General features: G+C 42.1%; 1 protein-coding gene across 5 annotated transcripts; it reads left to right on the plus strand.

Moving 5' to 3' along the window:
• Nucleotides 1–208: 208 nt before the first annotated feature.
• Nucleotides 209–24,028, plus strand: spag9a (sperm associated antigen 9a). Of its 5 annotated transcripts, none has more exons than XM_086055125.1 (31): nucleotides 209–725; nucleotides 3,272–3,392; nucleotides 6,919–6,989; nucleotides 7,105–7,193; nucleotides 7,302–7,452; nucleotides 9,819–9,905; nucleotides 11,758–11,893; nucleotides 11,982–12,075; nucleotides 12,152–12,273; nucleotides 13,591–13,602; nucleotides 14,369–14,426; nucleotides 14,570–14,722; nucleotides 14,821–14,872; nucleotides 14,975–15,105; nucleotides 15,243–15,299; nucleotides 16,313–16,477; nucleotides 16,711–16,840; nucleotides 16,962–17,051; nucleotides 17,132–17,248; nucleotides 17,351–17,528; nucleotides 17,702–17,902; nucleotides 17,993–18,197; nucleotides 18,458–18,562; nucleotides 18,671–18,751; nucleotides 18,853–18,920; nucleotides 19,036–19,184; nucleotides 19,271–19,442; nucleotides 19,532–19,645; nucleotides 20,190–20,366; nucleotides 20,442–20,579; nucleotides 21,562–24,028. In XM_086055125.1, exons 1-31 carry the CDS (start codon nucleotides 426–428, stop codon nucleotides 21,678–21,680), a joined length of 3,843 nt encoding a protein of 1,280 aa, XP_085911251.1. In that variant the 5' UTR covers nucleotides 209–425; the 3' UTR covers nucleotides 21,681–24,028. The 5 variants fall into 5 exon arrangements, with proteins under 5 accessions (XP_085911251.1, XP_085911250.1, XP_085911252.1 ...); XM_086055124.1 differs by lacking the exon at nucleotides 13,591–13,602 and adding an exon at nucleotides 14,107–14,121; XM_086055126.1 differs by lacking the exon at nucleotides 13,591–13,602.
• Nucleotides 24,029–25,884: the final 1,856 nt, after the last annotated feature.

A 25,884-nucleotide genomic window follows, 5' to 3' on the forward strand; every position in this document is an offset into this window, starting at 1 on the left:
CAGAGCTCAAAATCGGCTGACACGTAAAATGTTCCATTCTCAACATGCTACATAATGCAATACTATTCAATCATATTTCTAATAAATAACTTTGAAACGTGAATGTGGATTAAGTTATCATTTTGTAAGGCAGACGATGTGGTTTATCCCGAGTGGCGAGAGGGCGTATGACGTTTCGTTTATGGAATATCGAAGCTTGTGGAGTAGCTCCTGAAGGCACCATTGAAGAATAGAAGGAAAAAAAAGGGGAAGACATCCACGTCGCCTCCTGCATCGTAACGGGTCCGGTCCGGTCGAGTAATGTTCTCGGTGCGTCCACTTCATCCAAGAAGCGCGTAAATGTGGTCATAGTGGCTGGTCAACTGGAATCTTGCAATAAAAAAACACTCCTATTTGGATAATACGGAGAGGACTACAAACAAATAATGGAGCTGGAAGACGGAGTTGTGTACCAGGACGACCCGGGAACATCAGCGATGATGTCTGAGCGGGTATCGGGCCTGGCCAACTCCATTTACCGCGAGTTCGAGAGGCTCATCGGGAAATACGACGAGGACGTGGTGAAGGAGCTCATGCCGCTGGTGGTGGCCGTCCTGGAAAACCTCGACTCGGTGTTCGCGGAGAACCAGGAGCACGAAGTGGAGCTGGAGCTGCTCAAGGAGGACAACGAGCAGCTCATCACCCAGTACGAGCGCGAGAAAGCGCTAAGGAAACACGCGGAGGAGGTGAGACATTTTGTGCTGTTTTATTATGCTAGCCTTCGTTAGCTTAGCTGGGAATTAAAACGCACTTGATTGGGCAGCATCCAGCTTTCTTGCAGATGTAAACAAAACACTGTCATGCTAATGTTGCAATGCTAACGTGCTCGATACAAAGTGTGTGTTTCGTGGCACGGTGCTTCCTCTGCACAGTCGTACCACGCACCCAAATAAACTACATGTCAACCAAATACACCTGTTCATCGCCCACTTCTCAGGTCAAGTCAGTGAACGCACCATGTCAGAGTCCTGTGAGACCTGGACTGGTGTGACTCAGCAGTTTTGGCCATCCCTTCACTTCATCATCTTTCACCCAGTTTTATTTGAATTATTGGGCCGTTTCTGATTTGAATCAGTTTTTCTCCCCTTCACTTACAGATCATATTTCATATTTCAAAGGTCCTTGTTGTACTTTACCACAACTGGGACAAACACAAACTTCGTCTAACTACCACAACACATACTCTGTGAATTATATATATACATTTTACATTTCCTGTTGAAAACAATGTCAAAATGATTCGTCTGTTTTAACAGGAATTAAAGTCTCACTTTTTTATTTTTTGAAAATTGTGGCTAAATATTTCAATTCGTAAACTAATTTCACAAGTCTGTTATTTTGTAAACTAGCTCCAGCCATGTTGTTAGTCCAAGCAGTGCACATCAACGGACACACTTTAAACTAGGGAAGCTGATAAATTGATTTAAAAAAAAACCACATTGTTAAAAAATAAACTCTGATTAAAAGCTATATTCTATTCAATTATCCGGCCCCAATTTGAATTGTATCAAATGACAAGTTGTCTCGATACACATGACATACAGTAATAGATCAGCTTGAGGACCATACAATAAGGAGACTCAGTAGATCCCGTAAACCAAACAGGAAGTAACCTTTAATTCTTCCTTCAACAGGAAGAAAAACTGGATACCAAGACTCAATCTGCCACACATAACGGATAGAGCAAAAGGTGGAGCAATTAAGAACAATGCCATCTGTCATTGTGGTACCAATATGCGATAGAAATGTAATTCTACTAACAGTGGGACTGTGCGACTGGTATTAATATAATTGCTTATGTTAAGACTTACTGCAAAAAATATGAGGGCTATAGGAAATAAAAGTGTAACTGTTTGCTTACAATGTGGTAGATTGACACTAATTATATCATATAACTTTTCAGGCAAAGATACAAAATATTCCCTCAATAATTAACTGGTAGGATAATTAGGACTCAAAGAATTGTGTTTGATTAAAAAGCCCATGATATTCATTCTATACCATTTATAGAAGGGAATAGAATTAGAAAATGTATTATTTTAGTCTTTGAGGAAATTACAAGTTTAATTTATTAAGACAAAAATCTTTTGTCTTGGATAATGCTTTGGATGTGAGAATATATGCCTCCTGCGTCACTTCCCCCCTGTGTGTGAAGTAATATGATGAGACTCAGACCTGTCCCAGCTAACTCCTTGACCCAGCGCATTTGGACCGCAGCAACAATGACACTGAAGCAGTGTGACAGCCACACATTGTCGCCGTTATTTAAAAGTGATTGGCATGGCAATGGCATTGTAAAAGGAGGCTGCGGGGGTACACTGAGTACAACTGTAGGCCGAAGAGGGAAGAGGGTATTACTTCCAGGTCATGTGATTCTTTGAAGGGAAGGAACAGAAAGGGAACATCCCCCTCACCACAACTTTTATTTCCCTTTCTTTTTTTTTTTTGTCTTGAATTTTTCAATTCTGGTGTGTTGGACTGACCAGTAGTGTGTGTGTGCGTGGTCACATTTTAGCTGTTAAGAATGACACTTCAAGCTTTGTTTTGACTGATGTAAATCTTCCACTTCCTGTTCTGGAACTCACTATGGATTTCATCCCTCAGTTCAGGTCCATCTGCTCTCACTTTACAGGCACAGATGGGAGAGAGCATCAACATTAGCCTGGAAGAAATTGTCATACAGATATAGAAACAAATGTCACTTTTTCACTGACTTCCATTTCTCCGTGAGCCTGCCAATGGATTGTTATTGCACTTTAGCCCAAGCTTGCTGATTAGTTGTATTCTTTTACTAGCAGTCTTTAATGTTTAATCTGCTTTAGAAAAAAAAAACGGTCAGGGGATTAATAAAAAAGAAAAATCATGCCACAGGCAAAATATTATACCGGTAAATAACTTTTTTTTTCCTACCTCACCCAAGTTGAAATAGTGGAAAATAATAACATATTTAGCGCAATAAGTGTGTCTCTGGCACACGTCATGGTTGAGGAGTGTGGTGTGTAACTGAATTTTTTCAGAACGACTAGTCCAGTTCAAGTGAGCTATACAGTACTGGAGTGCTTTCTTAGACTGTCACACAATTGCCTATTCTTGTGGGAACATGCTGCACTTGTTCGCAAAGAGAGACCGCTGACCAGAAGTTGCTTGTGTTTCTTTTCTTTTGTGTCAAAAATGAGTCACCTGATGCATTGCATGGAGTCTAATCCTGCTGCCTGTCTGTGTCTGGGAGTAGAAGTTCATCGAGTTTGAGGACACGCACGAACAGGAGAAGAAGGACCTGCAGAACCATGTGGACAGAATGGAGTCCCACTCGCGGCAACTTGAACTCAAGATCAAGAATCACGCTGACCAGAGTAAGCACCAACACGTGTACAAATGACCATTTAAAAAAAACAACAAACATGTATATGTGTATGTATATGTGTATATATGTATATGTGTATATATATTAGTGCTGTCAAATGATCAAAACATTTTAACTAATTAATCGCAAAATTTGCCATAATTGCGATTAATCGTATTTTCAACTACAATTTTTTATTATTATTTACTTGAATAAAATCTTGTAATTAATGTGGCGAAAAAATAAAAGTGTATTTCGATTCAAAGACTGTTCTCATAGCTTTTTTTGATACTTGAATATGATTATTTTCCTGTAAAATACAACAGTTGAACGATACACTAAAGACGTACACCTAATATGATATTTGAAATTGGCTGTGCAAAGTATGCAAATTATTTTGGATTTCTCCAATGAGCCGTCAAACAACTTTTTAAAGTAAAACTACGTAAACGTCCGCCTTTGCTGCAGTGACTCTCCTCTCAGTTTGGCTGCACGGTGAGCAGAGGTCAGCTGCTACAGGAAGTCGATAAAACGGAGTTAACTGAGTAGATTTTTGTTAGTGTGTTATGAAATTTAAATTAATCTCCATAGTTAATGCTTTAATTTGACAGCCCTAATATATATGTATGTATGAATATATATATATATATATGTATATGTATATGTGTGTATGTATATATATGTGTGTATGTATTTATATTCCACAAACGCCTCAGTTTTACATGTGTACACACAGACACACCCCAACACCCATACATACTTAGACACACACGTGTTTTCTTGCACATTTCGGGGAGGCAGTGTAATTGGATTATAGGATTTATGTTATTCCCATCCTAATGCGGCACTGCATCACCGCTCTTGTTGTTGGTGGATTAAGTCATGTTTTATAGTATTGGAAGTGTCCTCATACCGTTGATTCACACCACTAGTAAAACGAAAGCCTCCTTTCCTGGCAAATTTGGGCTAAGGGAGGTACTTGTAAACCAATATACAGTTTGCTCTTAGAAATAAAAGGAAAATAGCCCCTTTGCTACTGCGAGTAAAAAATGTTCAATCATTCATTTATTACGCAGCAGCTGTTTACCGATTTGATTTGTTGAGCCATATCTGTCAATCTCATTTTTCTTCATCCCTCTTGAAAATCACACCTCAAGATGAAGCGAGTGGCCCCGAGATGTTATCTCCGCTCATAAATAGTTCACTGTGCATTTGCATACACACAAAATGATTTCATACTGACCCTCTCTTTTCTACGTAGTTGTTCAGTCAGTGACGGGTCTCCTTGAATTTGATGAGTCATGATAGCTGCCCCAAAATGAACTCAGTTGTATCATGCTTGATGCCGTTGCTGCTGAAATAAATATGCAGGCTTCCTTTTGCAGCCCATCTCTGCAAAGCTTATTGGATTATGTCATTTTTGTCACGTTATGAAGTGGATCTACATGGGCAAATCCCCGGATTTTTATAATATTTAATATATTTTGAAAATCCACAGACAAATAAGGATACACTGGTAATACGCACATTCAGCAGTAATCGACTGTTTTACTGCCTCTGTCACTCACTGAAGGTTAGAGCGCCAATTTTTATTGCATACTAGGCAAGGCAAGCTGGCTTTATTTATAAAACAGCATTTCATACATTTGTTAACTCAATGTGTACCACATAGTTGCAAAACATTTGAAGGCAAACTCCAACATTTAAAGACAGAAGAATGGAAGAAATTTACTAAGTAGTTTATTAAATTACTAAAACTGCGTATAACTCAAGAACATTATTTTGAAAATCATTTCTATTTAAAGGGTAAGTCAATCCAAACATATTTTTTTCAAGAATATGTTCCCAGCAGGCCCACTAGTTGAAACACGGCATTCTGATTATTTTTGCGTTTGTGGAATATAAATTAAGCAGCAAAATACACTCGTTTTTAGCCATCTCTGGGGGCGGCCATTTTGTCCATTCTGTCGACTGAAAATGTCATCACAAATGCTCACAACGACCAACCACGGCTCAGATTCAGAAAACAGGTCAACCATGATTGGTCGTTGTGAGCAGTTGTGATGTCATTTTCAGTTGACAGAATTGACAAAATGGCCGCCTCCGGAGATGGCTAAAAACGAATGGATTATCACTTATTCCACAAACGCAATATTTATCAGAATGCCCTGTTTCAACTCGTGGGCTTGCATAGAACATATTCGTGAAACATTTTTTTTGCGTTGACTTCCCCTTCAAATGCCACCATGAACAGATGCCACGGCTGCTCTGTGACGCGGATCCGACAGTAAAGACGGTAACTTGGCTGGTGGCACCACCTGTTATGTTTTTAGGTAAAATGGTGCCTGTTTGGATTGGTTGAGGTTAGGGGTGGATGATATGACGATATTAGATCGTTAAGCCGTTTAACGTGCTCACGATCTCTCCGAAAGATCGTTTGATTGTCTACATGGCACATTCTAAACAGTTTAGCTCTATGGCGGCGCAAAGCCGCTGACGCGTATACCAACCAATCACAGCACGCACAGTATGTGACACTCCCCGCCTCCCTGTTTGTTTGTATACCGGAAAGCTATAGCGGAAAGTCACCACGAAGCAGAGTTGGTCCTGAAAAGAAACTCCACATCCACGGTGTCGATCTGGTTTGGCTTTTCCTCGGAGGACAAAGCGCAAACCAGTTATTTGTAAAGTTTGCAGAGACTCGGTTTGGACGTCAGACGGCAACACGACAAACCTGTTTACCGGCAACCACTTGCGGGGACAGAGACAGCTCCCGAAAAACTACGGCGACAGCCAAAGCAAACGGAGATCAGACCCATGGTAGCCAGAGGTAGCGAGAGGCAGCCGCTAGCTCCAAGCTAACGCAACCCACGGTGGCACAGTCATTTAACAAGAGCACTCCATATGAAAAAACAAGCAAGCAGTGTAAAGAAGTAACTGAGTCAGTGACTTATTACCTTGCTGAAGACATGATTCCCATTAAAACAGTGGAAAACGAGGGCTTTAAAAAACTCTTCAAAGTACTAGACCTGCGTTACGAGTGGTGTTTTTATGTTTGCATCGTTACCTTTTATGTTTACATTCGCTGCACATTTTGATAAAAATTGCCACTATTCAAATTAAAACCTGTTCAGAAAGCTTAGCTGACTTAAAATGTCATTTTTTTTCTTTTAGAGTTTTATACACATTTAACTATGTTTAACATGAGGAAAATGGTCAGAAATGTCCAAATTAGTCTTAAAGAAAATGATGTAAAAAAAGAATCATGATAAAATCGTGATTGTGATTCTATTTTTTTAAAAATCGTGATATGATATTTATGCCAGATCACCCACCCTTAATTGAGGTACTTATTTATTCAAGTGGATGACACAACTGAAGATTAATTGGAACGTTTTGTTGGAATTTCAGAGAGAGTGTGTGTGTCGAATTTTGAGGGAAATAACATAATAAGGCTGTAAGGGAGCAAAATGTGGACTGTGACTACTTTCCGCATCATTCGAGTAGACTAACAAGGATTGTGCCCTTTTTTTTAGTTGGCAGGTTGGAAGAGCGAGAGGTGGACCTCAAGAAGGAATACAACTCCCTCCATCAGAGGCACACAGAAGTAAGCGGGAAAGAAAAGCCGATGGAAAGAACAGAAGGATTGATTAAAGGAAGGGTCAATATCTTTAATGCCATTCCTGACTTGGCTTCTGTGCGGTTTGCTCTGACCCTTGCAGATGATCCATAATTATATGGAGCATGTAGAGCGCATCAAAATGCAGCAAGGTAGTGAGACGTCTGAACCAAGCAGCGTCGGCCGAGTCCGGTAAGTCCCCATTTTTATGTTCTCTTCCAGTTCATTTGTGTTTCTATGAAACATTCGCCCAACTTGGAATGATAAGGAAATCCTCTCTTCTCCTCCACGCTTCCGCAGGAGAGAGCGCCCCCTTTCTTTGGGCGTCTTCCCAACATCCGCCGGCGGCTCTCTGCTCATTCCCGACTCGCAGACCCGTGCAGAGACGCCAAGCGCGGAGGGCTGGAGGTTCAGCGACACAACACACACTCGCTCCAACACCAGCCTCCAGGTGGGTGCCGTGGGTGCCGCACACACATTTGCACAAGCATTTGGACTCCAAGAACAAACATCGTAAGAAGTCATTACACGGCTCTTCTGGCTATTTGTCGTCTTGTGGCGTTTTGGCTTTTGGTCGCTTAAAAAACAGAGAGCCTTTGATCAGGCGTGCGCATGCACACGTGTTTTAGTCGGCTCCCGACAAAGCCTTCTCTATTTTCAGACGTCCCCTTTTAAAGCATTCATGAATATGCAAAACCTGTCTCATGAATGAACAAATCACAGTGATGTGCTAATGTCATTTTCAGTTGGTGAGATGCCCTAAAGCAGGCATGGGCAAACTACGGCTCGAGGGGTTTTTTAATCCGGCACGCCAAACTTGTCCAACAACAAAAAAAAAAAAAAATTAGAATCATTCAATGATTTCATCTTGTCCCTGCAGTGCCTGCGTTTCTCCAGTGGATGGCGCACTGACCCTTGGTGGACCTTTGTGGCAAGCCATTGTCTTTCTGCTCGAAAGAAGTGGGGAAAAGGGTCTTGTCTCGCAATGACGTCATTCGGTCACGCAAAACACAGGCCATCACATACGCTAAATATACATTTCCGGGTCTGGAAGCGAGTGAGATTTGCCCACCATAACGCCAAATGAATCCACTTTATGAAGTGGATTGTAGCGATAGTGAAGCCTTGCACTTCCTAGCTTTGGTTGTTGGAAGTTTGTTCCTTGTGTTGTTCATTGCAAAGAATTTTGCTTCACACTAATCTGTAAGAGATTTATTGTTTGCATTATTTATTCTTATAATAGTAATGTGTTACACTTATTTTTACTCCATCCTGTGGCTCATTTGGTTTAAATTCTTGATATTTTGTAATTAGTCAGATTTTATATAGTGAAAAATAATAGTTTAATTGATTTTTTTGTAGATGTTTTTGTTCAATAAATTAATATCTATTACCACAAATAGAAAAAAAGTACGGAAAGTTTTGAGATGATTGAGGAGCTTTTGAGCATGAGTCGCTAAAGAGGACAACTCAAGGAGAGGACTTGTATGAACAGGTGTGGAAGCGCCGCATCTTGCATATTGCCGCTGTCCTGTGAAAAACACTTATCTCCAATTTTGGAAACTTTTTTAAGGGTTCACACAATGCATTGTCTCTAAGGTGGAAACAACATTAATGTAAAAATCCGAAAATGAAAAAAAAAAAATGGAGATAGGTGTTTTTCACAGAACAGCGACGATATTCATTGACACAAACGTACTACCTGCATGAGAGCTCTTTTGCACGTTTGAAAGGGGGCAGCCATCAGTGCACGCTGGTAGTCAATCGGCTTGTTCGTTTATTCGCGTGTGTTATTTGGCCCAAACACTCGATGCAAATGTTCCTGGCCGGACCCTCTGTCAAATTTTGCATCCCAATGTGGGCCGCAAGTCCAAAAGATTGCCCACCCCTGCCCTGTTAAGAACTGTTAAGACAAGGGATAGTGGCGAGGTTATTTCATTTTCATCCCTCTTCTGCATTTTCATGACAAGTGGGACAGTGCGGTGCATGATGGGAGTTCTGCCTCTGTGTGGCGACTGATGGAGACGCATGCTCGCCAGAGTATAATTTTCCCTTATGTAATCAGCGCTGCAGTATGCTGCTTGTTGCGCGCTGGCCTTTTGAACCCCAGTCCCGCTTTGATATGCAGACAGGTTCTGATACTTAACAAGGACACATGAAGTATTATGAAATAGATTATGCCGCTTGACAGCTGAGATCTAATTAACATCAACTATATGGGCTACGCAACGACCTTTTGTTTTGCTACATTCGTGGATTTGTTTCCATTGATGGATTCGTTAAAAAGCAACTTGCACAAGTGAAAAACGACAGTTCGATAGAAGTGCAATTTTAGGAATAATTTCTGGCAATGGAATGGAAACAGTCCTTCAATTTCCCTGAGTCCCTTTTGTTTTCCAAGTAGAAAAAAATCACTTTTGTCTCTCCACCTCTTTCAGGTCCTTATTGAGGAAAAAAAAAAAAAGCTATGCTTGTGCTGCAGTAGTTGAAGTTAGCGTTAGCGTTCGCATTCACATCTGCGCGACCTGCAATATGTATTGCAAAAGGTGATGACATACGTTTGAAGGGCTTCAACGCTCAGTAGAGTCTTTGTGTGTAATTAGCAGACAGGCGTGATCTTCTCCCGGCGCTGATTTGGGTTACGAGTGCGGTTACGGAACAAATGAAACTCATAAGTCAAGGCATTGTTTTCTTATTCTGCCGTGCAGAAAAAAAAACGTGTTCGCTCACTTCAAAGACATGCACACTTGCTTTGGCGCGTTTGCATTTCTGCCGAACGCACACTTGAGCTTCAATCTTACTCTCCCCCCCAAGCAGCAGGACTTTGCCAACCCCCCAAGGGAAAAGGGGGGTAAGAGTGCGCAAGACTCTACTTGGGGGAGTTCACTGGCTGACGACTGCAAGGTAGCTGCCTGAATGTCGGGTGGTGGACAGCGTAGCCACGCCCCGCATCTGCTGCGGGCGCCACCTTGTGTGTGTGCGTGTTGGCTATCGTAGTGGTTCACTGTGCTTGTAGGCAGCATCGCTTCACAGATCACCTGCATTTGATGGCGCTCCATGCAAACGCGTTGTGTGTGTGTGTGTGTGTGTGTGTGGGTGGGGGTGTGTGTGTGTGTGTGTGTGGTGGAGGGAAATTTGGAGTTGGCCGTGTGCAAATTATTCATCTGTCAAAGTCACGAACAACACGTTTGCATCTGGGTGCTCTTTAGTTTTTAATTTTGGTTAAAGATGCATGTTCATTTATTGTACTTATTACCTCTCTTTACTTTCTTAGCTCAGTTTTGACATCACTCATTTGAAAATAGAACAGCTTCATTTATGTATTGAATGTTGTGTGATAGTAGTATTTGACTACTAATATTTTACTACTTTTAGTTGTTGATATGTGTTGCCTTGGATTTTGTGTGCCTTGTTTGTGACGTGTATTCTGAGTGTAGCTCAAGTTTGTGTTTTGTTCGATGGCATAAAGCTGATTGTCATCTGTGAAGCTGTGTACAAACTTGCTCTTTTTTGTTCCCCCCCGTGGTCAAAATATCTTCTTTGACATTTCTCTTTTGCGTTTATGAGCTCCAGTTCCACAAAAATTGAAAGGTGTTTTCCTGATCTAATGACCCGAGCCATCAAAGTTTCCAACATAAACAGTTGGCTTTACTCTTATTTTGTAATCTAAGTACTCCAGCTGTAAGACATTTCACACTTGTGATCCTGTAAAACATCTACTATGTAGTATCTCATATGGCCGAGCCTTTCTATCTACTTAAAAAACAGAAAGATTGAAGTTGTCTGTGGTGGTTTACATCAGTGTTTTTCAAACTATGTGCCGCGGCACACCAGTGAGATATTGTCAGGTGTGCCGTGGGAAATGATCTAATTTGTGTGCCTGCGCGGTCTTGCGCCTGGCAGCGTAATCCTCTCTTTACTACATTGTAGTAGTCTTTCATACGAGCAGGTAGAAGCAGCAACAGGTAGCTAATTGTCTTTTTTCAGAGACAAGCGAATTAGTGACTCATGTTTATCCAAACAGGCCCATGTTTCACACTGAGTATCAATATGAAACATTATAAAATACTTTTTTCTTTGTATTTAATTCCTATTCAAGACGTCATTCTTCAATGTTAAAAAATGCTTATATTAACAATTATATTGGTAAAATAAGATATATATATATTTTTTTTTTCACAATTTCAGCTGGTGGTGTGCCGCGGGATTTTTTTCAATGAAATAAATGTGCCTTGACTCAAAAAGGTTTGAAAAACACTGGTTTACATCATGTTCTCTGCGGCCATGGCAGCCACGTTTGCTCCAAGTCTAGTTTGCCCTTGAGATTTTGGTTTCGCTTTAAGCAAACAGACACACATTTATTCTGCATTTCAACCTCACATTTACAAATTTAACTGAGCTTTTCCCCCCCCTCCACATCAGTCTTTCTCCTCGTCAGAAGTCAAGTTCAACCAGTCGCAAATATTAAACTAGCATTATTAGAAACAAAATGGCACTCAGTAGCAAGCAGATCTTCACCATTGCTACTCCACCAAATCACTAGATAACATTCAATTTTGTGTCCGTCCCGTGTTGCATGTTCGACAATTCATAACATGTCTTTTTTCCCCCCGCCGTCTTGTGAGTTAATAGTTATTGTCCATTTGAACATCTTATTTTGGGCACTGGTACATCTGAGATGCTTCTTTGTCATCTCGACCGCACACTTTGGAGACCTATTCTGGATTCGACTATGATAAAATTCCGGTTATTACAGGATGAGATGTCGGACTTCACTGGATCTACGTCCGCCACTCCGATGTCCACCACAGCCTCGGATGTTGGGAGGGAAGATGGCAACAGTAAGAGCACAGAGGTACAAGCAGCACCAGGGACCAGATCTGTATCAGTTGGTAAAAGACCCTTTTTAGTTATCATAAAATAGTTTTTCCACACACTATCCGTTTGTTATTAACGTAGGTTGTCCCACCGATCATTTAGGTTTGCCTGATAACGAAGACAGCTCAGACGTGCAGGACATCATCGAGTCCACACCTGAGCTGGACATGGATCTGACCGGCTACAAGGGATGCAGGTAGTACAAACAACATCGAATTGAGATTTATTGCAGTAGTGCAAAAAATCTCCTCCTGCTTTGATCCTTTTCGCAGTACTCCGACCAAAGGCATCGAGAATATGGCGTTTGACCGCAACACAGACTCTCTGTTTGAAGAGCTGTCGTCTGCTGGCACAGGGCTTATCGGGGATGTGGATGAAGGTGCCGACCTGCTGGGTGAGTTCCAACTCCATGCTGATTGCAAGTAAGGTTTCGCATTATGTTTCTGTAAATTTGTCAGACCATGCTTGGTGGTAATTGCTGGGAGCTTTTGGCAAATTTGTTATTTGAAATACTATTTTTGTGACATAAAGAATTTGTGCATCCACACTAATTTTTGTTGTTGTCTCTTCCTCCTCCAGCTGGTTTTGTTTCTATGTCATGGAAGCAGAGTTAAAAAAAAAAAAAAAAAAAGGTTTTTATGGAAGGTGGCTATGTAACATTTTGAAATGAATTTGAATATTGCTGCTTAGCACATTCACCAGGTACTTTAGAACACTTGCACATTCGAATTGAATATAAAAAGCTGTGTCCAAAATATGGACAAGTGTTCGTTTATTAATGTTATTGTGGTTGTAGTAAATGAAATAGCCCAGAACACGTCTACCTAAGATGCAGTACAGTTCTACCCTACTAAATACATCTACATTAATATTCCTAGTCTTAGTTATTCACCTCTCCAAACATGTATGTTTTTGAACTTGTAATATTGTGAATACATTGTTTAAGTTTACTTGCCACAAAAGAACTGTCCAACATTTACACACGATAACAAACACTGTGTTGAATTTCAAACTAATAGCAGAGCTGGGCATTTTACAAAAAATGCGCGGTCCATTTATCACCTTCCGCCTACAGCCGGGGTACACTTCCGTTTATCCGCCATTTTGTCCGGCCGGAAAAAATAGTACCCGCCTATGATCTTAAACTAGCTTCCGTTATTGTTTCCGACTACAAACTGCAATCAACTACCGCAACATTTTGATCCGTCTATCCGTGTAATCCCCCGAATGGAAAAAAAAACACGTCATATTCGAACAGATATTGTACTATTATGCAGTTATTTTATATATCTCACATGCACATGCCCAAAAACTAAATACACGAATCAAGCGGCAAACTTACCTAATAATCATCAATGTCATGTTAGACGGGCGAAATTCCACTTCCGCTTATGCTTAATCCGTCTTTTTTTTTTTTTAATTTCCAGTTGATCATTTATTGTCGGCAAAATGGGCGTCCGTCACACGCGGATAGACGGACCTGTCCGTCGGCTAGGCAGAATGCCCGGCTCCGGCTAATAGCACAATTAGAACATTCTAATTGTACTATTAGCGGTAGTTTGCAATTCACAGCAACACCTGCTGTTTGCTGCAGTGTTCCATCACTGGCTTTGGTCCAGCATTTAGCAGCACACTTAGCCATCTGCCTATGTTAATGTCACCTCTCTTTTTCCTCCATGTCTCATCTACCCGCTTTTGTCCATAATCCCAGTGGAGTACTCCGGTGTGTATGACCTCAAAACCTTTCCCTAGCCAACCATTCTTTTGTTATGTCCCTCAAAACGTCACCTTCTGCATATGCACCACAGCGGCAGCTCACAGTGTCATACTCATTATGATTTCAAACAGCAGCTGACTTAGGTTTAGCGCTCTGATTGTCTTATTCAAGCCAATCGGACGTTTATTTGGATGCATGGAGGCGTTTGGTTTCCTTTGAAACTCTTCCTATAGCGATGAATCACATAAAGATGATGTAACTGTTCTTTTTACAGCTTTGAACTCTAGTCACTTCATTTCCGTTCCCTCCCCTTGTTTGCTGTTCCGATCCAAATGTAAACTAGCCTTTTTAAGACCCAGCAACATCTATTTATATTTGCTTGTGAAGTCAGCAGCTAAACATCACCATTTCAATCATTCCAGTGTCTCAAACTATATCTGCATTTCTTTTTTTTTTTCTCTCTCTCCTCCTTATTCTTTCCGCCTGGCTGGGATTGCATGGTTTTCTCAGACCTTAGTTTGATTGGTAAGACCTCACCTGCTCTATCCATCCGTTGCCTGCCAGTCATGTGATGCGTGCTGTGTGTGCGAGCTTGTTTGTCTGCTGCTTGCCGTTTTGAGGAAGTTTAGAGTGACAAATGGCAGTTATTTGACTATTTTTACATTTAGTTCTTTCTTAATATGTTTTCTATATGTAGTGCTGAAGTAGTACCCCGACTTGCTTTGAAATTGTATAAAAGAAATAAAATTTCCATTTTTTTTTTCTTTGTCAGGTATGGGCCGGGAAGTGGAAAATCTCATTCAGGAGAACTCGCAGCTGCTTGAGAGAAAGTAAGCTCTCAATAAAGACATTCGAAAATTCTGTACGGTTGTATGCTGAGGCCACTTGTCTTGTTCTCTTCGATACCCAAATTAGTAATTCAGTCCTGTGCTGCGCTTGCTAGCATTTGTCGAACTCAAACTCTCCGCTGCAGGAATGCCCTGAACGTGGTGAATAAAGACTTGATATTGAAAGTGGATGAGTTGACGTGTGAGAAGGAGATGCTCCAAGGCGAGCTGGAGGCCGTGCAGCAGGCCAAGACAAAGATGGAGGACAAAAACCGAGAGTTGGAGGAGGAACTCAAAAAGTAAGTCCTCGCGGGCGCGACGAACGATAGTAAGACAACAATCCAAAGCATTTGACTTTGAAAATTCATCCTTCTCCTATTTTAACGTTGGTTTACAGAGTGCGACTTGAGATGGAGGAGGTGCTACAAAAAACAAAAGAAGACGAAGATGTGAGTCCGCCTGGTTTGCCAGGCTTTTGTGGAGATGAACTTGTACTTAATGCATTAAAGAGTCTCGGAATGCTTGTATGCGGTTTGTAATTGCTGCCGCAGAGCGACGTACCTACAGCCCAGAGGAAACGCTTCACCAGGGTGGAAATGGCTCGAGTGTTGATGGAAAGGAATCAGTACAAAGAGAGACTGATGGAGCTGCAGGAAGCTGTGCGGTGGACGGAGATGATCCGGTAGGGAGATGAGTGCCGCAATGACAAGATCAACGATCCGATGACAACAGTTCATTAATGAACAATTTGAGATGGTTCCGATGGCTTTACATGCTCATACTAAAAAAAAAAAAAAAATTTCAAAATGTCATCTTCAGGGCCTCCAGGGAAAATCCAGCTCTTGCAGAGAAGAAGAAATCCAGCATCTGGCAGTTGTGAGTCCTTTTCCAATTCAGTGTATTTTCTTTAAAGAGCAGTTCCATTTGATAGGACTTGTTCTGTGCAATTACCGGACTACATTTTTCTCTTATCTTCTTCGGGATTTGCTTTTGAATTGGCAGCATTAGGTAAAAGTGGTTGCCTAAATACTGTCCCAGTCAAACCTAAAGTATCCCTTGCCCCCCTCTTGAAACAGAACTGACCCCCCCCCCCCCCCCCGTTACCTGTAACGTTGATGTATCATCGTCCACAAAATGGTCTCGTTGTGCAACTGCATCCGTTTTTCCACGAGAAACTGCTCACACCTGCTTTCCTTATACCCTGGTTTCTCCTATCTCCTGCCTGCTATTTTCCATTTTGGTGTTTTCCTTCTCTGTTTGATCAAAGGAGAGGACTTAACACACGCAACGTAGGGGTACTGATTTGAGTTAAACCGTTAGTGTTCTTCTGCCACAAATCGATGCTGGTATTTTTGTCTGAATTACACATGAGACAACATGAGACTCTAACTCTTCATCTTCTGAGTTTTTTTTTTTTACATAAAAGATTTAAAAAGACAGTTCTTGGGCAGACGCATTCTTAATTTAGTTTAAATGACTTATTAATGATGTGTGACAAACACAATAGATACGGATGTATACAGTTTGGTCGCATGAGCTCAGACTGTCCATTTATCAAGGGGAGTGCTGAAAAATTGGGCAATTGTGTTCGCATCCAGATCGGGGGAAATTATGGCAGACAGTTAAAATCGTATATATTCTGGATTGTATGATAAAATAGTCCACTAAAATATTCTCACTAGCAACGTAATCCAAGGTGACACTTGGTATTGTTGACCTGAGGTCGTCCCGTCTTCCCAGCATGCTTGGCCGTACTTGCTCCAGCGACAATGATTTTCTGGTGGTTGTTTGGTTGTTGGGTGACACCCTGTTGCTTTTTTTTTTCCCCTGCACTCTTCACCCTCGGTGGCTCCGTTTCCCTCTTGGCTGTGTGACTTCCCCGCCTTCAGCTTCAGCAGACTTTTTAGCTCCTCCTCCAGCACCCCCGCCATCAAGAAGATGGAGCCCCAGTCCAACGTCAAATACAACGCTCCGAGCAGCATGGTCAAACGAAGCAGCACATTCTCCCAGTTCCCCACCGAGAAGTCCAAAACGTTCGACTTCCTCAATGAAGAGTAAGTAAAGCACTCTGGCCCTTTTTGTGATTATTTAAGCCCCTCTTCCACCAAACAGCAATTTCCATTTCAGTATGGAACACTTTTTCACGTCTAAAGGAACGCTTTATTTTTTTACAAAACTGTCATATGTTTTATGGCAAAGCAAAACTGAGCAGTACAGCTTGGTAGAATAATAGAAGAAAGATGTGATGAATACTGAGACGTGTCTGATCCCTTTGCCAATAATATAGAAAAGACCAGTGCAGTTCCCCTTCGCGCAAAGAGCAGAAGCGAGCCCAGTACAGGCAGGTCAAAGCTCACATGCAGAAGGAGGACGGTCGGGTCACTGCACACGGCTGGAGCCTGCCGAGCAAATTCAAGGTAAGATCTCAACAAGGATGGAAGGGAACTGAGATGTTAGAAATATTTTGCGTGATTGTTTTGGGTGAAATTGAATTTTACATGTGTATTCATCAACTTTTTTTTTTTTACACTGTGATAGGGGGCAAATGGCGGACAAACAGAGAACAAAATTAACCTGCCTGTGCCCGTCTATTTGAGACCTTTGGAACAGAAAGATAATTCTTTGAAGGTAAATTATCAGAAGATCCAGACGGAAATACGTCATCACGTACTGCGATTTACGAGCGTGTTTCGTCTTCGCTTTCCCAGTTGTGGTGTGCGGCTGGCGTCAACCTCTCCGGTGGGAGGCCGTCACACCCGTCTGAGCTCGCAAAGCAGATGGAGGGATCTCAGAGTAGCCTGGACCATTTGGAGCAAGAAAACAGGGTCAGTGTGAGGATTTAAAGATTAGCTGACCTCAAACTGTTTGTGTTTCCCTCCCGGTAGGTCCAATAAATCCCTAAAACAAGTTTTTGTCTACACTGCCAGGATCAAGAGAAAGTTGAGGAGCTGATCTTTCAGGATGAATTGTCTAGTCGGGTGTGGGTGTGCACCAGCACCCACTCCTCCACCAAGGTCTTAGTGGTGGATGCCGCTCAGCCGTCTGACCTTGTTGACAGCTTCTACGCCTGCAACACCCACGTCGTTTGCATTGCCAGTGTGCCGGGTAGATTTTGATTTCTGGTGTTTTTATTGTGGACAGAACACCGGTCACACATTTATTGGGAGCCGATATAGTAAATTCCATTCATTATACAACTTGACTCGTGTGTTTCTATTTTTTTTTTTTTTTTTTTTTTTATGACTCACTCAGCGCTGAACATTAACAATCTTTTCCAGGTGTGTCAGAGTCCGATTATCCAGCAGGTGAGGAAGTACCTCCAGACGCGGACGTGGTGTCCCTGGCCGGCAGCGTGGCCAGTGTGGGCTCAACGGGCAGCGACGGCACCCTGGCAGCTGAGGGGACCACCGCCATCCCCCAGACAGCCATCACAGGTGGCCTTGAGCAGCCGGCGGAGCACAGCGCCATCCCCGGCTCAGGTACTTGGCAATTTCAGGTCATGCATGCGCAAAAGAGTTGGCGTGACATTATTCCAAATGCACAAATAATCAATTCCATAATGTCCACAGCTGAGCTGTCCAGGCAGGCGAGCCCAGCCGAGGTCCCCACTGCCGAAGAGGCGACGGAAGCAACAGAGGCGAATGCTGGCGTGAGCGAAGAGGGAGAGGAGGAGCAGGGACCTGAGCAAAATCAGCACGGGATCTACACGGAGCATGTTTTCACCGACCCGCTGGGGGTGGGGCCCAATGAGTCCTCTCCTGCCTACGTACAAAGGTGACGGGTACACAGCATTCTGGAGTACTGTGGTGTCAGAAACTGAACAAGCCCGAGTCCAAATCCAAAGTTCGATTTTTACAAATACTCCACCTAAAACATGCACAAAAAGGAATCCACACGTCCGATGTAACACGTTGTTAGCTGGCCACGTGTTTTATTTTATTAGAAATGGATGAGATGGGAATAGAGGAGTGCCTTATCCTGGGTGAGAATCTCCCAGCGCTTTTTGACTGACGCGTCTGCTCTCTGTGATCCAGCGGCTCTGTGACGACCTTGCCGGATGACTCTGACCCCTCAGCTCTGGAAGTCAAGAGGATGAGCAGCGCCCTCCCCACCATGTGGCTGGGAGCTCAGAATGGATGGTGAGTGGTAACGTCACATCCACTAGAGGGAGCTAAATGTCAACTGTTGACAAAGAATCCCAAGTTGGTGCGCCATATACGAATTTGAACTTTGTCGTCTTCCTCAAGTCTGTATGTCCACTCGTCCGTGGCCCGGTGGAGGAAGTGTCTTCACGCCATCAAGCTTAAAGACTCCATCCTCAGCATAGTGTGAGTGCACAGCTGCTTGTGCAAGGAGACACACAAAACATGAGCTACCAAATGTTTTTGTACCGTAGACTACATGTTAAAAAGGTGTCTTCTTGATGCAGGCATGTTAAAGGCAGAGTCCTGGTAGCACTGGCGGATGGAACATTAGCAATTTTCCACAGAGGCATTGGTGAGTCTGTCTTTATGCGAATTGACACGTTTTCTGTTGATTCCGTCGATCCATGTCATTTATTAAAGACCATATCGAGTGGATTTTTAGTCTGCATTTTGTATGTCCTACGCAGACGGTCAGTGGGACCTTACCAACTACCACCTGTTGGATCTGGGACGACCCCATCACTCAATCCGCTGCATGACCGTTGTCCACGACAAGGTGTGGTGCGGCTACAGGAACAAGATCTATGTCATCCAGCCCAAAGCCATGAGGATAGAGGTAGTAACGTGACACGGCGTATTCATCGGCAATTCCTAAAAAAAAAAAAAAAGCACGTCACATTTGGATCCGTATCGTCTGAGCAGAAGTCGTTTGACGCGCACCCACGCAAGGAGAGTCAGGTTCGACAGCTGGCCTGGGTTGGAGATGGCATCTGGGTGTCCATCCGACTGGATTCCACACTTCGATTGTTTCACGCCCACACCTTCCAGCACCTCCAGGACGTGGACATCGAGCCCTATGTCAGCAAAATGCTCGGTATACCTGCCCCTCACCTTCCCTGGTCGTCGACCAAATTCCCCAATTGGAAACAATTTCGATTAAGTGGATCATCATCTGCTTTGCAGGCACGGGTAAATTGGGTTTCTCATTTGTGAGAATCACAGCTTTGGTGGTGTCCTGCAGCCGACTCTGGGTGGGGACTGGAAATGGCGTCATCATTTCCATCCCGCTGTCTGAAGGTAACAAATTGCCATCTCATTTTCTTAGCATTGTACTAAAAAACACTTGATGCTTTCATGCCACACCTGCGCATTGTGGAGACCGAAGGACACATATTGCATAATGGTCTGCCCATGTTCCCGCATGTGATGCTCTCATTTGCGCCGTCTCATTTATTTCTCTCCTTTAAAACAAAGTGAGCGACACGCTAAGCATACATCCTGTGTCGGGCTGCTCTAAATGCAACAATTGTTGCTCCCGCGGCTCCTTGAATACGAGATGACTGGGTTACCATGGATACTGGGCCTGCAGACACACTGTGCGTTCAACCGTCCAATTCGGAATCCGTTGGATGTTTGTCTCGAAACAAAACAACACGAGCAAGGTTTCACTGTGCAAAGGGAAGAAACTTGTTTGCTCGGGCGTCTTGAGCTTTTGTGTTTCAACGTTTTATCCGTCAACCACTTTTTGGGTTTCCTTTTGCTCCCCTTGCTTATTCTTTCGACGCTTCATGGAAGTTGGATCAATAATAAGTAGTTTGACAAGTTTTCTCTTATTTTGCAGCCAACAAGACGTCAGCAACGGTGCCAAATTGGCCTGGCAGCGCCGTACGGGTTTACAGTGACGACAGCGCAGAGGGCGCACTGCCATCTAGCTTTGTGCCATACTGCTCCATGGCGCACGCCCAGCTCTGTTTCCATGGACATCGAGACGCTGTCAAATTCTTTGTCACCGTGCCAGGTGAGCGTCAAGTGCTGAGGAACCTGAAAAAAAAAAAAAAGTGACCTTTTGTTACTCATATTTCCTTCTTGACAGGTCAAGCAATGCCACCTCCTGGAAGTGCCGATTCAGGTTCTGATGACCCTCCGTCGGAATCCTCGGACACGGCCGCATCGGAGCCCAAAACGTACCTGGTGATGAGTGGAGGAGAAGGCTACATCGACTTTAGAATGGGTGAGTACAATGACGACTGAATGCGGGTGGTTTGACAACGGTAAGTGCTGGGGTTTTATTGATTATATTCTCTTTCTATTTGTTTGAATTTCTATTTGTTTATTTTTTTGCTCGCTTGTAAGTAGAGGTCAAGCTCAAGGAATGGTGACGATCTCTCCGATCATTATGTTACTCTGAGTGAGATAAATGCTTACCTAAGCATTAATCCAACTGAAATCAAACTTGATCAGACACCTTGGCGCTGGCCAGGATAAGACTCTTAAGGCCTGATTTACTCAAGGTTTCCACGCGCTAAAACAAGCTCAGGCGATTGCTCACACAAACAGGTATGGAAGCTGATCTGCTAATCGGCCACGCCCAGGATTGCGTCTGCGAAACGGGCAATATTTTATTCCGTTTATTTTGTGCGTTCTGGGTGGAGTATATGCAAACAGATGAATTTAGCGATGTGATTCATCAAAGCTGAGATGAATTGTGGTGGCTGGTTTTGCGTCTTGAAATGGCGCGTCTGGAAGGGAGGTGCAAACTGTGCGTGACCAATGACTGCGTTAATGCGGCGAGGAGATGTCTGCAAAATGAGAGGCGACGGAAAGAATGGAACGTTTCCACTCGTCTAAACATTTTTGCAGCGCCAGAACCAAAAATTATCGCAACATTTTGGATATTCAATAATGTAATTTTGGAGCTTCAGAATGATTCCGGAGCTAACTTGGAGCCAGTCACAAGAAGGAGTCATGCCATGTCGCCGACAACAAAACTCCTTTCAACCCTGCATTTCCTTGCGTCTGGATCAATTCAAAATGATACACGTTAATTTTAAACAACAAATGTTCTTTATCGTCTCGAAAAGTGAGTCGTGACTTGGCAAAACTTGGAAAATGGTGGTCCTATTGTGACAAGCTGTGCTTTAAAGAATCCGACCCCAGCCCGCTGCATGTGCGTGGATCCCAACTTCTTACTCACTGGCCATCTGACACTTCAGGTGACGAGAGCGGAGAGCTGGACGGCACGTCCGAGCCCGCGTCGGGCCAACAGCCGGCGCCGACCAAGGCTGAGCGGAGTCACCTCATCGTCTGGCAGGTGGCCACCTCTCTTGATTGAGCCAACGCCACTCGCAACATCCTCAGCCCGCATGTGCAACTTCAAGTTTTTTTTAATTGGATAGGATTCTTGAGTCATTCACTACTTTGTAAAAAAAAAAAACTTCAACAACAAAAACAAAACAATTATTTTTTATCAGTATTTTTTGTACAGTTTATTCCTAGGGTCAGTAGAGATGTTCTCGAAGTTAAACTATACGTCCAAGCGCTCCCTTTGTTGGGGCTGCAGGTTGGAGACGCTGTTGCACACAGCTGTGAAAGATGTGGACATTTTGTTCAGGTCAACCGTGGACATCATTTCACGCTGGAAGACGCTCGAGGCGTTTTTTGCAGACATGGGAAGAAAGGGAGAAGGAATTTTTTTGATTTGATCTGACCTATTATGTCATATTATATATGTTAAGACTTTTGACATTTGTATACCACAAGTCCCCGTGTGAGAGCTCAGGTGTGCGTGTGTGTGTGTGTGTGTTTGTGTGTTTGTGTCTCTTTAAATCAGTTTACAATTCTTTGTCAAACTGACATTATTGTGTGTAGCTCAGGGGTTCTCAAACTGCTCCGCGAGCGGTAGCTTGGGTTCCACAAAATAATTTTTAATGAATGATGTTGTATTGTTCTTTTTTAAGATATTTACTTGAATATGGGCACCAGCACTGCATTAAAACAAACATACAAACTAAATCCATTGCATCTCCCTACATCAGCTTTGAGGCAATTTTAGGCTCTCATATGACTGTGTCATCACCTGCATTAGCCATTTTGCAGACAGATAAAGATTTAAATACATCGAGCGGTGTTAATCCCAAATTGGCTAAATTGAGAAATAACGATATTTAGATTCAAACATAAAAAAAAAGAATGCATTTAGAGGTATAATGGTAGTTAAATAAACAAAGTTTGTGAACCCCTGAGCTCTACCCTTTAACACTAACACTGCACTTAGTACCCCACTGGAAAGGTGTATTACAGATTTTGGTACCCCTTTGTAACGGTAAATTACGACCAAACTACTGCTTGGTGAAAATTGGCCTATATGTACCTTCTGTTTATATACCGACCAAGTCGGAATATACTCTCAAAAAAAATCTCCTGAGATATAAATAGAATAGATACACAGTTAAGTCACATTAGAAGTTCAAAGAGCAGCAGCAGTGTGCTATGACTGGTGCACAAAATGTTAACTCGCTGACCTTAAATGTCTCTTTTTTTTTTCACCCCGCTCAAGTGGTAGAGTAAGGCTGTTGATTGCCCCTTTTATTTTATTTTTTTCCATTTTTATGTATTTTTCTTTTCAAATCAAGGATTTAAATGTGGGCTGTTTGGGTAGTCAGCTTTTATTGGTGGACCAGTGTATATTTTCATTTGGGCGAGAGGAAAAGTGCCACAATCTTGGTGCTTCCCGTTCCTGTTTCATGGGCACTTTATTGCGATAGAATAGATTTGCTTGGACAAACAAACAGAACTGCACGACGTGCCAATAAGGTGTTGCGAGGTGTCATCCCAATAACCAAATGATGACTGAAGGAGGAACGTGGAAAGGAATTTAATTATCCGTCTCGATTATCTAAAAGGTCTGTGCGCTTGTTTGTGTCATATCAACTTGAATAGGACATTTTGGCCAAATGTAATATTTTTATGTGGCACCTTCTAGTGGAAATGCACATGTCACTATTGTGCTGCATCGTTTCCTCTGTTGGGGAATTATTGTTATGTTTGCTTTAGGCATTGTTTTGTATCCATTTCTGAAAAGTTGAAGTATGTAATGATGACTGTAAAATGCTTGCAGGAATTGTTTTAATGCCTGAAAAGGTCCTTCCCCGGCATTCAAAAATGATGGCATTATCTTGTGTTTTTACCATTCCGATATTTATTTGCTTTGTAACAGAGCCTACCTTGGTTCCGAATGTAACTTTTTATCAAACCAGACTATTGTGAATAATGCAGTGCAATGAGTTTACATGATTGTTAATTTTAAAGCAGTATTTCTGTTTTTCTTATTAGGCAAGCCACAAGATCACATTTTGCCCACAGTAACAAATGGTTTTGACATCAATGTACTAATCTATGCATGTTTTTTAAGACAACACTGCAATGTTATTGGCTCTTTAATGCCACCATTTTGGGTAGGGTGTTTGTGTGTGTGTGGAGGTGTGCATGTGAGTTTGGATGCAAAACACATTTGTCCGTCCGTGTGTGCGCGTGTGGCTTTATGTAGTGTTTGTGTGTATTTCCATCTGGGAAAAAAAAAAAATCTCTGGATGCCATAACAGTTCTCTTCCTGGTCAGTGTTTGCTAAGTGAACATCATAGCCTTATTTTTAACAATCTATTAAACTCAATTTCACCAAGATCCTGCTGTTGTCGCTTCTCTTTTTGGATTACTATTCAGTATCTTTTTTGGTAGACTGAATGGTTAAAAGTATCAGATGGTAGAGAGACATGAACACAACATTACTATGTGGTTAAAATTTTATTTATATATATATATATATATATATATATATATATATATCTTTTTTTGTTTTAATTTATTTTATATTATTTTCATTCATTTTAATTTTTTTATTATTTTTTAATATAGTTTTATTGACATTGGATATTAACATATTGGCTTAAACAAGCCGTTTTGGTCATGTATGTTCTATCTAGTTGCATTATCTTATTGACCAGGAATTTGAAAGTCATCTTGCTAACTGAATCATGTTGCTAAGTGAATGTCAAAATCACCTCTTAAGATGCTCATAAAATGCTAACATTAGCCAACCCTGTCAGCATGCTTACAACCCGGTATTTTACTGCTTGCTTGTACATTGACTGCCGGCATTCAATCCATATCTATAAAATGTGTTGGAGACTAGTGAGCAATATGCATTTGTAATCCACTTAATAATGAATATTAAGTTCATTGGAGCATCTCATATTTTTGGTGGGGTAAAATGGGAGAGTCTCAAAGGCACCATATAGTGGTAGAGACTCATGAAACAGTTTAACTAGATGATACGTTTAAAGGTAGCGTATTCTATATACTACTACTACATCTACTTCCCGGAGTCCTAACAATATCTCAGTGACGCATTTTGCCACTTGCTATAGACTGAAAATGGCATCCACGTGCTCAGGGGTCCAGGTAACGACCAATCACGGCTCAGCTTGCAAACGTCACGAGCCATGATTGGTTGTTACTTGACCTGTGAGCACATGCGATGTAATTTTCAGTCGACAGCAAGTGGAAAAATGATTTTTAAAGGGATTAATTGTACATGAAAAATAATGAAGGTATCAAATTCACTATAGACACAATATTAACTTTTTACTGCTGAAAATGGAAAATATAAGAAATGATCCCTTTAAGTAGATTTTTCATACATTTGCGTGGTACTTGATTATTCATTTTTCAGGTGACTTTTTACTTTTATTAACATTGTACTTCAGTAGTGTGTGACTGCTTTTGCCACCTCTGGTAGGATATCATTGATTAATCTTGTATTAAATATTGTATTGGTGTTATTTGTTCTTACCCTGGTCTCATGTTACGGTGAGTTAGTCTTGATGACGAACCTGGCAGCAAATTCGCGGAGAGTATTTGTGCCATGCCTTCTTTAAACGATAGGGGATGCTGTGGCTCAGGCTTCTGTTGGATTCAACATCACCAAAAAAAAAAAAAAAAAAAAAAGAAATTACATCACAGCATAAAGCCCATCTTCCGCCTCCTCACTTTTCTTCCAGCCCCTCCTCAGCCACCCTCCTCTGCTTAAAGCCATGCGGGGGCTGATACAGACACACACACACAAACGCACGCACACGCACTCATACACTCATTGAGGCTTCTGACGTCACCGAGTGTGATGTCGCCCATACAGGGGATTCTGAGAACACAGCATGCCAGGATCGTAGTGCTTTATAGCTTGACATGCTGCAAATGAAGCGAAATTAAAAAAAAAAAAAAAAACAGATTGCAACTTCCTGTGCCAAAGCTACTTCCTGTGGGGATTGGTGGCAAAAATATACTTAACAATCAAACTGAAGTGTTTTGGTTCACTGTGTATATGATGAGCGGAAATACAGCAGTATGTGCAGGTTGCGCTGTTATATAACATCCGAGGCAGCCTCCTCTGTGTCTGTCCTTCATAAGTCATTGTAGTTATGCATTCATCACTATATGTCTCTTTATTAGGGATTATTACTTTGGCCTGTGCTAAGCGGAAG

The sequence above is a fragment of the Filicampus tigris genome, chromosome 16 (genome assembly GCF_054856515.1).
Source record: "Filicampus tigris isolate MCC_2025a chromosome 16, RoL_Ftig_1.0, whole genome shotgun sequence".
NCBI classification, from domain to species: Eukaryota; Metazoa; Chordata; class Actinopteri; order Syngnathiformes; family Syngnathidae; genus Filicampus; species Filicampus tigris.

Bases quoted from the DNA above. Each gene is read 5' to 3' on its own strand.
- spag9a (XM_086055124.1), top strand. From the start codon at position 426: ATGGAGCTGGAAGACGGAGTTGTGTACCAGGACGACCCGGGAACATCA. The intron at 6,990-7,104 runs GTAAGCGGGAAA...TGACCCTTGCAG, and splicing joins TCCATCAGAGGCACACAGAA to ATGATCCATAATTATATGGA. The intron at 16,841-16,961 runs GTAAGATCTCAA...ACACTGTGATAG, and splicing joins GCCTGCCGAGCAAATTCAAG to GGGGCAAATGGCGGACAAAC.